This window comes from Erpetoichthys calabaricus, chromosome 13 (genome assembly GCF_900747795.2).
Source record: "Erpetoichthys calabaricus chromosome 13, fErpCal1.3, whole genome shotgun sequence".
NCBI classification, from domain to species: domain Eukaryota; kingdom Metazoa; phylum Chordata; class Cladistia; order Polypteriformes; family Polypteridae; genus Erpetoichthys; species Erpetoichthys calabaricus.
The window spans coordinates 59449355-59461560 of record NC_041406.2 but is presented as its reverse complement, the minus strand read 5'-3'; the positions used below and the strand labels follow the sequence as shown (position 1 = coordinate 59461560).

At 35.5% G+C, this 12206-nt stretch overlaps 1 protein-coding gene across 6 annotated transcripts in view; it reads right to left on the bottom strand.

The window, feature by feature from the left end:
* crppa (CDP-L-ribitol pyrophosphorylase A) overlaps positions 1–12206 on the bottom strand; it is a 328414-nt gene that overhangs the window by 248503 nt on the left and 67705 nt on the right. The window contains exon 5 of one of the 6 annotated variants that reach the window (XM_051936121.1): positions 9646–9750. The exons of the other annotated variants lie outside the window; for them this stretch is intronic. Within the exon in view, the coding sequence (XP_051792081.1) occupies positions 9646–9750 (105 nt within the window). The remainder of the gene's footprint in view (positions 1–9645; positions 9751–12206) is intronic. 6 annotated transcript variants of the gene reach the window in all.

Here is a 12206-nt window from a genome sequence, read left to right as displayed (position 1 = left end):
GCAAGTTGCTGGAATAAAGGCATAAGTAAAACAGATAAATATGTATTATACACATAGGAACTATTAATTTATTTTCAGTTAAGTCATCTGCAGCAAACCTTTATAAATGAGGGTTTCTCCTTTTTAGATAATGCAAACTGTTTCTTCTTCATTGACGTTTTCTCTTGGAGAGCTTTTTTCATTTCATTGAAAATTAAAGCAGCAGCTGCCAAAATATGTAGCTTTCTTATTAATTTTTCAACATTGTGTAAAATAAATTTATAAAGTAACATAAAAGGTTTAAATACTGATTATCCTTTTACACTAAAATATTACTAAAGAGATACAAAAAAAGTAAAATGCATATGTTCTTTTTCTTTAAGGAAATTAAATATTACTGAAGAAAGAAAAAAAAACTAAAACAGCCAAATGGGGCTATGCATACGAACTTAAAAGGTTTAAATAAAACAGAAATATACACTTTTATTTTTACTTGCTTAACTTGTGGAGGGTGTATCCTGTAGCAAAGCCCTAACTTTTTTCGTGAAAGCCCGTTTCAGTCAATAAGTCTTAAAAAAAGGTGTAAAGATATTGACAATAAGCTACGTAAACCCAGCAAGACATGGAATCGTTTAAATCAAGTATCATTACATCTTCCTTTCTTAAAGAGAAGTAAGGCAGTACTTATAAGCTTACATATATATATATATAGACATACATACATATATATATATATCTATATCCGAAGCCGTGCAAGCACACTCTTGAGAATGCAACGTATAGTTGTACAGGAGAAAAGCAATCTTGCCTCAAATCAATGGCAACCTTTTGTAGGTCTATGAACTTAATTTAAACTTTAGGTTTACAAGGTGCTTTCTTTCCGAAGTACCTGCACTCATGAATATGTCTGTATGTGTCAGTCGGTCAAATCCACGCGCTTCGCACCGGCGAAGTACCGCTTTTAAATTTTTATTAAGAAGAAAAGAAAATCTTTTTAAATTGAGTGAAAATATACCAATAACAGTTTGTTAAGGATCTGTTTTTTTGTGAAGCTGCCTTCACTCAAGTGATCACTTCGAGCTGACTTGCTGGCCAACTATAAGCGTGTGGCAGGTGGCCGGGTGCGGCCCTCAATCAGCCGCCTATTTAAGGAGCCGCCACCCAGCAATCAAGGCTGGAGTCGGGTGAGGAGGTGGACGAGGTCTGAGGAGGCGGCAGGAGGAGCCCTGTGTGTGTTGTGGAAAGGAAGAAGAAAGTGGCTGGTGAAAGCCTGGACTTTGGGGGACTGTGGGGATTTGGTGAGGTGCACGTAAGGACTTGTATAAAATAGTGAATTGTGTAAATAAACGTGTGGTGATGGACTGCAACGTGTCTGCCTGTCTGTGTCCGGGCTGTATCCTTCTACAAGCGTTACCTGGTAGGTAACCACCCATACAATCAGATTGTGAATCAGACTACGAATGCCGTGAATGTAATTACCCCGATCTACATGTTGTCAAATAAACGAACCACACGCCGTGGCGCAATTTTAGGGGCTTCGTCTGTAGCGCTGACGTCCGAGGTTCGATTCCCATAAGGAAGTGAAGTGAGTGGCTGGTTACCTACCAGGTAACGCTTATGGTTGGCCAGCAAGTGAGGTAACATCAGCCACGGTGCCTTCAGTTGTGAGAAGCAGATCATAGAATGGATGAAAATAGTTTACTGTCAAATAATGCAAAGAGTACGCGACACGTCTTTCCCCCTTATTCTTGGCTCATCAGGCGTACACACTCACTGCACTCGCTTACGGTAATCGAACCTCGGACGTCAGCGCTAGAGGGGCTTCGCAGCGGTGAAGTATTGCTTTTAAATTTTAATTAAGAAGAAAACCTTTTTAAATTAAGTCTTAAAATGAGGTGTAAAGATATTGACAATAAGCTACGCAAACCCACCAAGAAATGCAATCGTTTAAATCAAGGTGCAAGTCGAAAAACACCATCCCATAATATTAGTTAACGATTAACACATTTCTATATGTATTGTAAGCATACAATACAACTGATAATATGTTGCGCTTATTTATCTGGTGTACCGACATTTTTGCGCGTTTAACGTCTGAAATCTAATGTGGTTTGTGCCCTTCAGAATGAAAACAGTTTGCATTTACCTTTTTAATAAAAGGCGAGCTTTTCCATCCATCCATTTTCCAACCCGCTGAATCCGAACACAGGGTCACGGGGGTCTGCTGGAGCCAATCCCAGCCAACACAGGGCACAAGGCAGGAAACAATCCTGGGCAGGGTGCCAACCCACCGCAGGACACACACAAACACACCCACACACCAAGCACACACTAGGGCCAATTTAGAATCGCCAATCCACCTAACCAGCACGTCTTTGGACTGTGGGAGGAAACCGGAGTGCCCGGAGGAAACCCACGCAGACACGGGGAGAACATGCAAACTCCACGCAGGGAGGACCCGGGAATCGAACCCAGGTCCCCAGATCTCCCAACTGCGAGGCAGCAGCGCTACCCACTGCGCCACCGTGCCGCCCACAGGCGAGCTTTTAAGCCTGAGAAATCACCCCGTAAATGCGCACGTTTAATTGCACATGTGTTAATATGTATGCTTACACAGTATTAAAAGACACTCAACACGTCATTTACCTTTGTTCCCGCGTTTGATAAAAGGCGAGCTTTTAAGCCTGAGAAATCACCCCGTAAATGCACACGTTTAATTGCACGTGTTAATATGTATGCTTACACAGTATTAAAAGACAGTCAAAAATTTACGTCATTTACCTTCGTTCCCGCGTTTGACTCGTGCTGTAAATCTCTTCCTTGTTTTTAGTTCACGTGATTACGTAGGAGGCGTGATGACGCGATACGTGACTCCGCCTCCTCCATTAGAATATATGGATAAAAAACAGGTTCCAGTTATGACCATTACGCGTAGAATTTAGAAATGAAACCTGCCTAACTTTTGTAAGTAAGCTATAAGGAATGAGCCTGCCAAATTTCAGCCTTCCACCTACACGGGAAGTTGGAGAATTAGTGATGAGTGAGTCAGTCAGTCAGTCAGTCAGTGAGTCAGTGAGGGCTTTGCCTTTTATTAATTAGTATAGATTTATAGTATAGTTCTTTACCTGTCTTGCACTTGACCTGTTTGTGTATATGTTGCCCTCGGTCTTGTAGGAGTTATTTCGTGCCACCGGATGGTACGACAATAAAGCCACTTCACTTGACTTGTACTCAGGTCTCACTGTGTTCAGTTGGATTGATCCCAAAAAAGGGTATTTGTTTTTACACATTACCATTTGGTATTGCATAACTCCCGTCATTAGATTAACTAAATAAGTTAAAATCTGTTGTTTGTATGGCAAGGCAAATTAAAATTTAAACATGTCCCAAAATAAATTTCAGAAATCTTAAAATTAAATTAAATTTTTAGGATATTTATAAGTCATTTCCAGATATGTCAAAATATGTTCATACATTTTAAGATAGCTGTAATACATTTTGAAATATCTCACATGTATTTCAAGATAGTTCAAATACATGTTAAGATATTTTAAAATAAATGTGTGTGCATTTCAAGGTTGACCTTGAATGCATTTTAAAATATCTGAAATGCATTTCAAGATATAATATCTTGAGATTACTTTATGTAAACTGTCCTATTCTTTTAATAGGAAGTTATTTGGAGATATCTGAAAATCCATTACAATACAAGAGATATCTGAAAATCCATTACAATACAATGATAGATATTTCAATTACATTTTCAGATATCTTAAAATAGCTTCCTGTTCATTTTTAGACATTTGATATGCATTTCATTATATATCTCAAAATAACATCCTATTCATTTCTCCTATTCAACATTCCTATTCAAGGTATTTCAAAAACATTTCATGACACCTTAAAATAGACACAAGGTTCCATTGATATAACACACAATTTTACAGAAAGTGATTTAGACATATTTTGAAATGTATTTCACATATTTTAAAATACATGCAAGCTCAATTTCAGATATGTCAAAAGCACATTCAGTTATTTTGAGACATCATCTTAAAATGCATTTGGGATATCTCAAAATGTATTGCAGATATTGTAAAACATACAGGAATTTATTTTATGATATCAAACAAATTCCAGATAGCTTAAAAAGTAAATGGTATTTTAAGATATCTGAAATCCATTTTGATATATTTCTAGTTGTTAATATGCATGCCATATACAGACACATTTCAAAAAATCTCAAAATGTATTTGCAATATCTCAAAAGACACAGGAACATATTTGAATATATCTGGAATTCCATTTGAGACACCTTGAAATGCATTTCAGATATTTAGAAACAGATGTATTTTCAGTTATCTGTAATTGTTTTTAAGATACTTCTAACTGTTAATTTCGCTTGCCATTCATTCTTGTGCTCTTTATCTAATATCCCATTTTGGTTTAAGACTTGAAAAAATTAAATGTTAAAAATTTACAATATTAGATAAAATCAGGAATGGGTCAAATACTTTTTCATAGAATTGAATGCTAAAATGTAATAATAATAATTACTTTGAAATGTTACAGTCTCAAAATGACTGTACATTGTAATAAAATGTCTTTGCAGTTCTAAATAGCACTGCAATTAGAAACTTCCTGATTCACTGACCATTCCATTGCTTTCATCTATAAAATAGCTTGATGATTGAAGCCATGTGATTGCCTAGCCCCAAGACATACATACACGGTGCAAAAGTGTGTGGCCTAACACTAGCTGTTTTGATTACATACAGCAGAACACAAGAAAAGTTACTTTGAATTTTTTTTCAAAGTAAAGAAGACAACTGTTTTACACACATATAAAGGCATGTCTTTCAATATTAAATATTTATTCTCAAGATGTCCTTATTTTTTTACCTTGAAAAAGTGTCTAAAGATGGCCATGCTCAGATCCTATTCCAGCAATTACATCCAATAAGCAATGGGCTATAGGAAAGCTTTGGGCAGTGTAATGATATGTATAAGTCTTTTAGGATGGAATCCATCCCTCCATCAAAACTGAACCCATTTAAATCACTTCAGGGATTCAGTGTGGCCCAAGCCTATTGCTGTAGCATTGGATATTTGGAAAAAGCTTAAAGTGGATAGGGCACATGCACTCTCATCAAGACAGTTTAGAGGAACAAATTAACCAAATGTGCACACCATTGGAATGTGTGTGGAAAGACTAAGTGGCCAGAGAAAGAATCATGCAAACACCATACAAGAAATATGAACCCAGGACCATGGAATTGTGAGGCTACAGCACAAACAACTGCATCACCACACCACCCTTCATGCTGAAAATTTAGTTAATAACCTTCACCAAGCATACTGTTCTTTCTAAATTTAAAGAACATTACATCAAACAGCATTTTAACAAATGTAGTGTATTATGGAATGCATCTTCTGCAGAATGAAACACAAATATTAATACCAAAAGTAAAAGAAGATATTTAGGTATCCATGGCAAAGAGCAGTGTAAAAATTGTACAAACTAATAAGAAATCAGTATGACATTCCATTGCATTGAAGGCAACATAAAATATACTTCATGGTACCCAGACCAACTTAGAGTTAAAATGCTTTGATTTTATTCTTGTCGTCCTTCAGTATTTCCTAAATGCTTTTTATACTAGGGCTTTCAGGTTCTAGTTTCACCAGTTACACCAAAAACACTTCACACTGCTTACATAAACAACACTAATAGCAAAGGTAGCAGGTTTAGTATACAGTGCATCCAGAAAGTATTCACAGCGCATCACTTTTTCCACATTTTGTTATGTTACAGCCTTATTTCAAAATGGATTAAATTCATTTTTTTCCTCAGAATTCTACACACAACACCCCATAATGACAACGTGAAAAAAGTTTACTTGAAAAAAAATTTCTGCTGCTTTGAAGGTCCCAATGAGCACAGTGGCCTCCATCATCTGTAAGTGGAAGAAGTTTGAAACCACCAGGACTCTTACTAGAGCTGGCCGGCCATCTAAACTGAGCAATCGGGGGAGAAGGGCCTTAGTCAGGGAGGTGACCAAGAACCCGATGGTCACTCTGTCAGAGCTCCAGAGGTCCTCTGTGGAGAGAGGAGAACCTTCCAGAAGGACAACCATCTCTGCAGCAATCCACCAATCAGGCCTGTATGGTAGAGTGGCCAGACGGAAGCCACTCCTTAGTAAAAGGCACATGGCAGCCCGCCTGGAGTTTGCCAAAAGGCACCTGAAGGACTCTCAGACCATGAGAAAGAAAATTCTCTGGTCTGATGAGACAAAGATTGAACTCTTTGGTGTGAATGCCAGGCGTCACGTTTGGAGGAAACCAAGCACCGCTCATCACCAGGCCAATACCATCCCTACAGTGAAGCATGGTGGTGGCAGCATCATGTTGTGGGGATGTTTTTCAGCGTCAGGGACTGGGAGACTAGTCAGGATAAAGGGAAAGATGACTGCAGCAATGTACAGAGACATCCTGGATGAAAAACTGCTCCAGAGCGCTCTTGAAATCAGACTGGGGCGACGGTTCATCTTTCAGCGGGACAACGACCCTAAGCACACAGCCAAGATATCAAAGGAGTGGCTTCAGGGAAACTCTGTGAATGTCCTTGAGTGGCCCAGCCAGAGCCCAGACTTGAATCCGATTGAACATCTCTGGAGAGATCTTAAAATGACTGTGCACCGACGCTTCCCATCCAAACTGATGGAGCTTGAGAGGTGCTGCAAAGAGGAATGGGTGAAACTGGCCAAGGATAGGTGTGCCAAGCTTGTGGCATCATATTCAAAAAGACTTGAGGCTGTAATTGCTGCCAAAGGTGCATCGAGAAAGTACTGAGCAAAGGCTGTGAATACTTATGTACATGTGATTTCTCAGTTTTTTTTATTTTTAATAAATTTGCAAAAGACTCAAGTAAACTTTTTTCACGTTGTCATTATGGGGTGTTGTGTGTAGAATTCTGAGGAAAAAAATGAATTTAATCCATTTTGGAATAAGGCTGTAACAACAAAATGTGGAAAAATTCACTGAATGTGTGTGTGTTGGAGTTGATGAATTAATGACCTTTTATCATAATTACTTTTTTCTTTTTCTTCTCATACTGTACCATATATGTTGTACACATATATAGTTCCTGTGTCAGCTGAAAGATGTTTCTTTGGTGTATAATGTGCTTCCAGTATTACGTACTTGTTCCGTAACCTGGCCTAGTTAATGAAAAGACAATGTTTCAAGTGATTCCACTGTGTATTGTCCTTGTTCTAAAAGCAGAAAACAATTTTGCAAATTTCTCTGTTTTGCTTTCTACAGCTGATTACAACTGTCTTGCTATTGACTAGAATATTTCCTCCATAAACCTATCTTAAGCATATCAAATGTTTCTTTTCTTAAATCTGCACTTTTAATTTTGTTTACCTTATTATTGTAATTTACATGTATACTGTTTGAACAATACTCATCAATAATAATTAATTTCAACCACTCAGCAAACTTTTAATGTCAAAAATATTTTGGATCAAAATCTTTTTAAAATTCATTAAATTACAGAGAAATATTAAAATCTAGGTAGGATCAGCTTGGCACCTTTTTCAGTACCAACTCGTACATTGGACAATGCATTTCGCTACATTTTTATTTTTTGCCTTTTTTAAACTACAGGCTGTCTAAATCTTGCATATTTGATTGACTTGTATTTCAATATCTGCAGCATCTCTGAAAATAATGTACCTGAACTTTTCAGTTTCTCTCAGTCAGCAAATCAGTGTCTTCTGTTATTTTAAAGTGGGAATCAAATGATGGTTTTGGCTTGTTTTGATATGCTTGTTTTTCTCAGTGTTTCGACCCAATAATAAATTATAGATCATTTTACTATAGGAAAAAAGGTGATTGTGTTTTGGTTGAGTTTTTGATCCCATCAAAGGTCTAAACAAAACATTAATGGTTTGTCACTCATAGACGATGTATATTGCTTTTCAGAACAAAAATGTATTTACAACACTAAAAATAATGCATATTTGGACAAAAATTTTTAAGTGCCTCTCAGACAGCCTTGGTATCACAATCCCTCCTAACCCACTAACAGCTGTGTTTGGTGTCCTTCCAGATGGACTTGAATTGGAGAAGGACAAGCAAACGGTGATTGCATTCACTACACTCTTGGCACGCAGACTTATTTTGTTAAATTGGAAGAATCCTAATTCTCCTCTTATAAGTCAGTGGGAAACCGATGTTTTATATTATTTGAAATTGGAAAAAATCAAATTTTCAGTTAGAGGATCTGTACAAAATTTTTTCAAAACTTGGCAGGATTTAATCAATATTATTTTAGAATAAGAGAATTAACTATTATTGCATTTAACTCCCTTCTCCATCTCTTATTTATATAGATATTTACTTCTCCCCTTCTTTTGTCTAATGTTGCCTTATTAAAAAGCTTAAAGAAATTTTCCTTTAGCTAAGCTCTCCTTCTCAGGGGTGGGGTTTGATTTGTTTTCAAATTTGTTGGGTTATAAATTGATCTGTTTGTATGGAATGATTACAATGAAAATTAATAAAATAAAAATATTATAAAAGCAAAAAAAATAAAAAATAAAAAAAAATAAAAATAATACATATTAGTACTTCCATAAAAATAATAAATTAAGAACACAGTATTGTATATTGTATAGAATATAAGGATAATGTTTGCATGATTTGTGCTCTCAAGTACTGTCTTTACATTTTTTAATGAAAATCACTTTTTAAAAAAAAAACAAAAAGCAGGTGGTGGTTGTGTAAATTATGATACCCACAGTTTTTTGTTTGTGTGCTGGTAACTGATAAGGGTTTTTTTCATTCAAAATCCATCCAAAACAACTTATAGATAACAGAGAATTCACAAATGGTGAATGAATCCCACCTGCAAATACTGTATTATTTGAGCATGTTGCCAAATCTACATTACTTATAAGGAGCAAATAAAGAGGCAAATTCTTTGTCAAAAATCTGAAACAAAAGATTAAAAATAATGTTTCCCATCCTTTACTGCTCTGAGTAATTTCTGAGGATAAAAATAACTTCCAAATGCTATTAAAAATCATCCACAGATTTTCTAAACCTGCAAGGCCTGTCAATTTTTGTGTTAAGCCAGAATTTATGCCAGCAGCAGTTACCAAAAGGCAAGAACCATCCCCCAATCACAGTGCACATTTACACAAATACTTTATTTATACAGAGTCAAATAAAAGATATGGAAGGAAAACCAGAGTACCTGAGAAAACCCCATGTTTCACTTTGTAACTCAGTACACATTAAACTCAGGTTTAATTTCTTTTGATTAAAGATTGCATTTCTAAATTGTTTAGGTATGAGGTGTGGGAAGCCTGCAATGGACTCGCTTTCGATTCATTATTGGTTTCTGCTTTGAATGCAGTAATGCCATGAAGAAGACTGTACACCTCTGCAACCATCTAATTTACTAAGCCAGATTAAAGACTTAAGAAGAAATAAAGAAATAAAACCATAAAGTAAAAGCTCTAGAATATGATTACTATATTAATTTAAAGACTGCTATTAACAAAACCTAGTAGAGGAGGAAAAGGAGAATCTTATTAAGTACCAATTATGAGTCAGTACAGTGTACAATGTATAATAGAGAACAAAATCACATTTTACCTTCCACAGAGTTGGTGGCCCTTCAATAAGTTTAGCTTGTGTATTACAGTAGCTCAAGACAAGATGAAGGCACTCTGTTCCATACTCAAAATCATATTCTGTACACTAAAATACAAAAGGAAGTTCTTCATATTAAAATATACAAAGAAAATAAATTTTTTTAAATAACAACATAAACGATTTAATGACAAAAAGACAATGAAAGATAGTAGTTATAAGTTATCTGAGTTTTAGAACAATAGTTATGTTAAAGAACTATCACTAATCTTTCCAAAACACAAAAAGTAATATACATCACACTGAAAGAGACATGACTTTAAAATGTATCTGAAATGCATTTAGATAGATAGATAGATAGATAGATAGATAGATAGATAGATAGATAGATAGATAGATAGATAGATAGATAGATAGATAGATAGATAGATAGATAGATACTTTATTAATCCCAATGGGAAATTCACATTATTATTATCACATTATTTACACATAGCCAAGAGAAATAAAGATAAAATAAAAAAAAAACATTAATTGCTCTGGTGCCTTTGATGAGTGGTGGCTCTGAGGCTAAGGATCTGTGCTGGTATCCAGAAGATTGCTGGTTCAATTCCTGTCACTGCCAATGGCTGACACTGCGCTCTGACCCCAAGGGGTATGCGAAAACTAACAACTTCCTAATACAAGAAATTGTATAAGGCGAAATAAAGAACAAAAAAAAACACTATTTCTGCTAATATCACATAATACTTGTTATGTGGCTGTAAAGATAAAGTGCTAAAAACTTAAAATTACATTTAATCAAAAGATATGCGATTTGAATGGAGGTAGAGAAGATGTTTGTAATGACCAGTGCATATTTAAGACTGAAACCAAGACTGCCTCACAATCTAAATATCACATCTGCACAGTAACCACATTACTAATGTGATAATACTGTATAGTGATTGCTTTCCTGAGAAAAAAGTTTATTAAAGTATTTTCTGTAACTCTTGATGATGACCTCATTAGACCTTCTTCTAAGGCACAGTTCTGGTGTCATTTTTGATTCCTCCTTTTCTTACTCAACCCACATAAACCACATTAAGAATCTTTGTTACTTCCACTTCTGTAACATATCCCGTGTTCGCTCATGCCTTTCCTTTTCTAATGCTGAGAAACGTGTTCATGCTTTTATTATATTCCGCATCAATTATTGTAAGTCTCTACTGGCAGGTGCCCCTTCTATTCTTAAATCACACCTCCAGTTGATTCAAAACTCTGCTGCAAGAGTCTTAACATGAACCAGGAACAGCGAGCATATAACACACATTGTACTTCTCCTTCACTAGCTTCCTGTGTCTTATAGGATTGAATTTTAAATTCTATCAATAACATACAAAGCTTTAAAAGGCCTTCCACCAGACTACATCAGTGACCTTCTCCATCTCTATGCTCCTGTTCGTTCACTAAGGTCTTCTGATTCTGGCAAATTTGTTGTGCCCCACACTAACCGACACTCTATGGGTGATGAGGCCTCCAGCTATACAGCACCCAGACTTTGGTATGACCTCCTTAAATTAATTAGATCAGCTGACTCCATTCATTCATTTTAAAAACAACTTAGAGCTCATTCGTTCAGGAATGCTTTTAACTTAACCTGACATTCTGCACTTCTTCAGTTTACCTCTCTGTCTAGATGTTCATGATAATTTATGTGTGTCATTTATTTTTTCTTTTGTTCTACTTAATGCTTTGTATATCCTATATTTATCTATTTAGTGTCCTATGCAGAAAACATTTGTATCCAATGTTACGTATGCTCTCCTGTTAAGATAAGTACCTTAAACAAGGGAAAGGTGCTATATAAATTAAATGTATTTATTATTATTATTATCGTTGTTATTATTATTATTGTCACATTGTTCAACATTTTCATCCTTCGGGCAATATATTAAATAAAGAAAATGCTTTAAACATATTAGGATATGATAGTATCATTAAAAACTATACAAATATTTAAAGGAAATTAGAATTCTGACCTATTAAGGAGATCTCATTTAGTGAATTCTGTGCAGTTCTGGTCACACCACCAAATGAAATTGTCCAGAGACAGGCAGAACAGAAGTGTCTTTTGATCAAGTTTGCACAAAAATACAGGTAGTTTTTCAGATAAATAATCCAGATATTAATAATTGCAAAATGCATCCACATATTTTATCAAAAGCATTAACAGCTTTTTTAATATTTAAATGTGAACAAATACTACATGATTCATGCACAAACTTGAAGGGAAGTTTCTAGGTTGACTACATCTACACCTTTTTATTTACTCTCTAAAATCTAAATCATTGAAAACTGAAATTTAACCTTGAAACCTGCCAAAAAATGAAGCAACTTGGAAACTGAAATCAAAGGTTTAGTTTGTTTTGTTTCCTCATGGAATGTCCATGTTTTTACAACAGGCAGTATACAGTATCGTTATGTGCTGATAGATATTGCTATATCCATGCAAGTATAAGCTTATCTGTATATTACAGACAGAAAGTGATGCCATCTTATGGACTGCACCAGTCGGCTGCTAC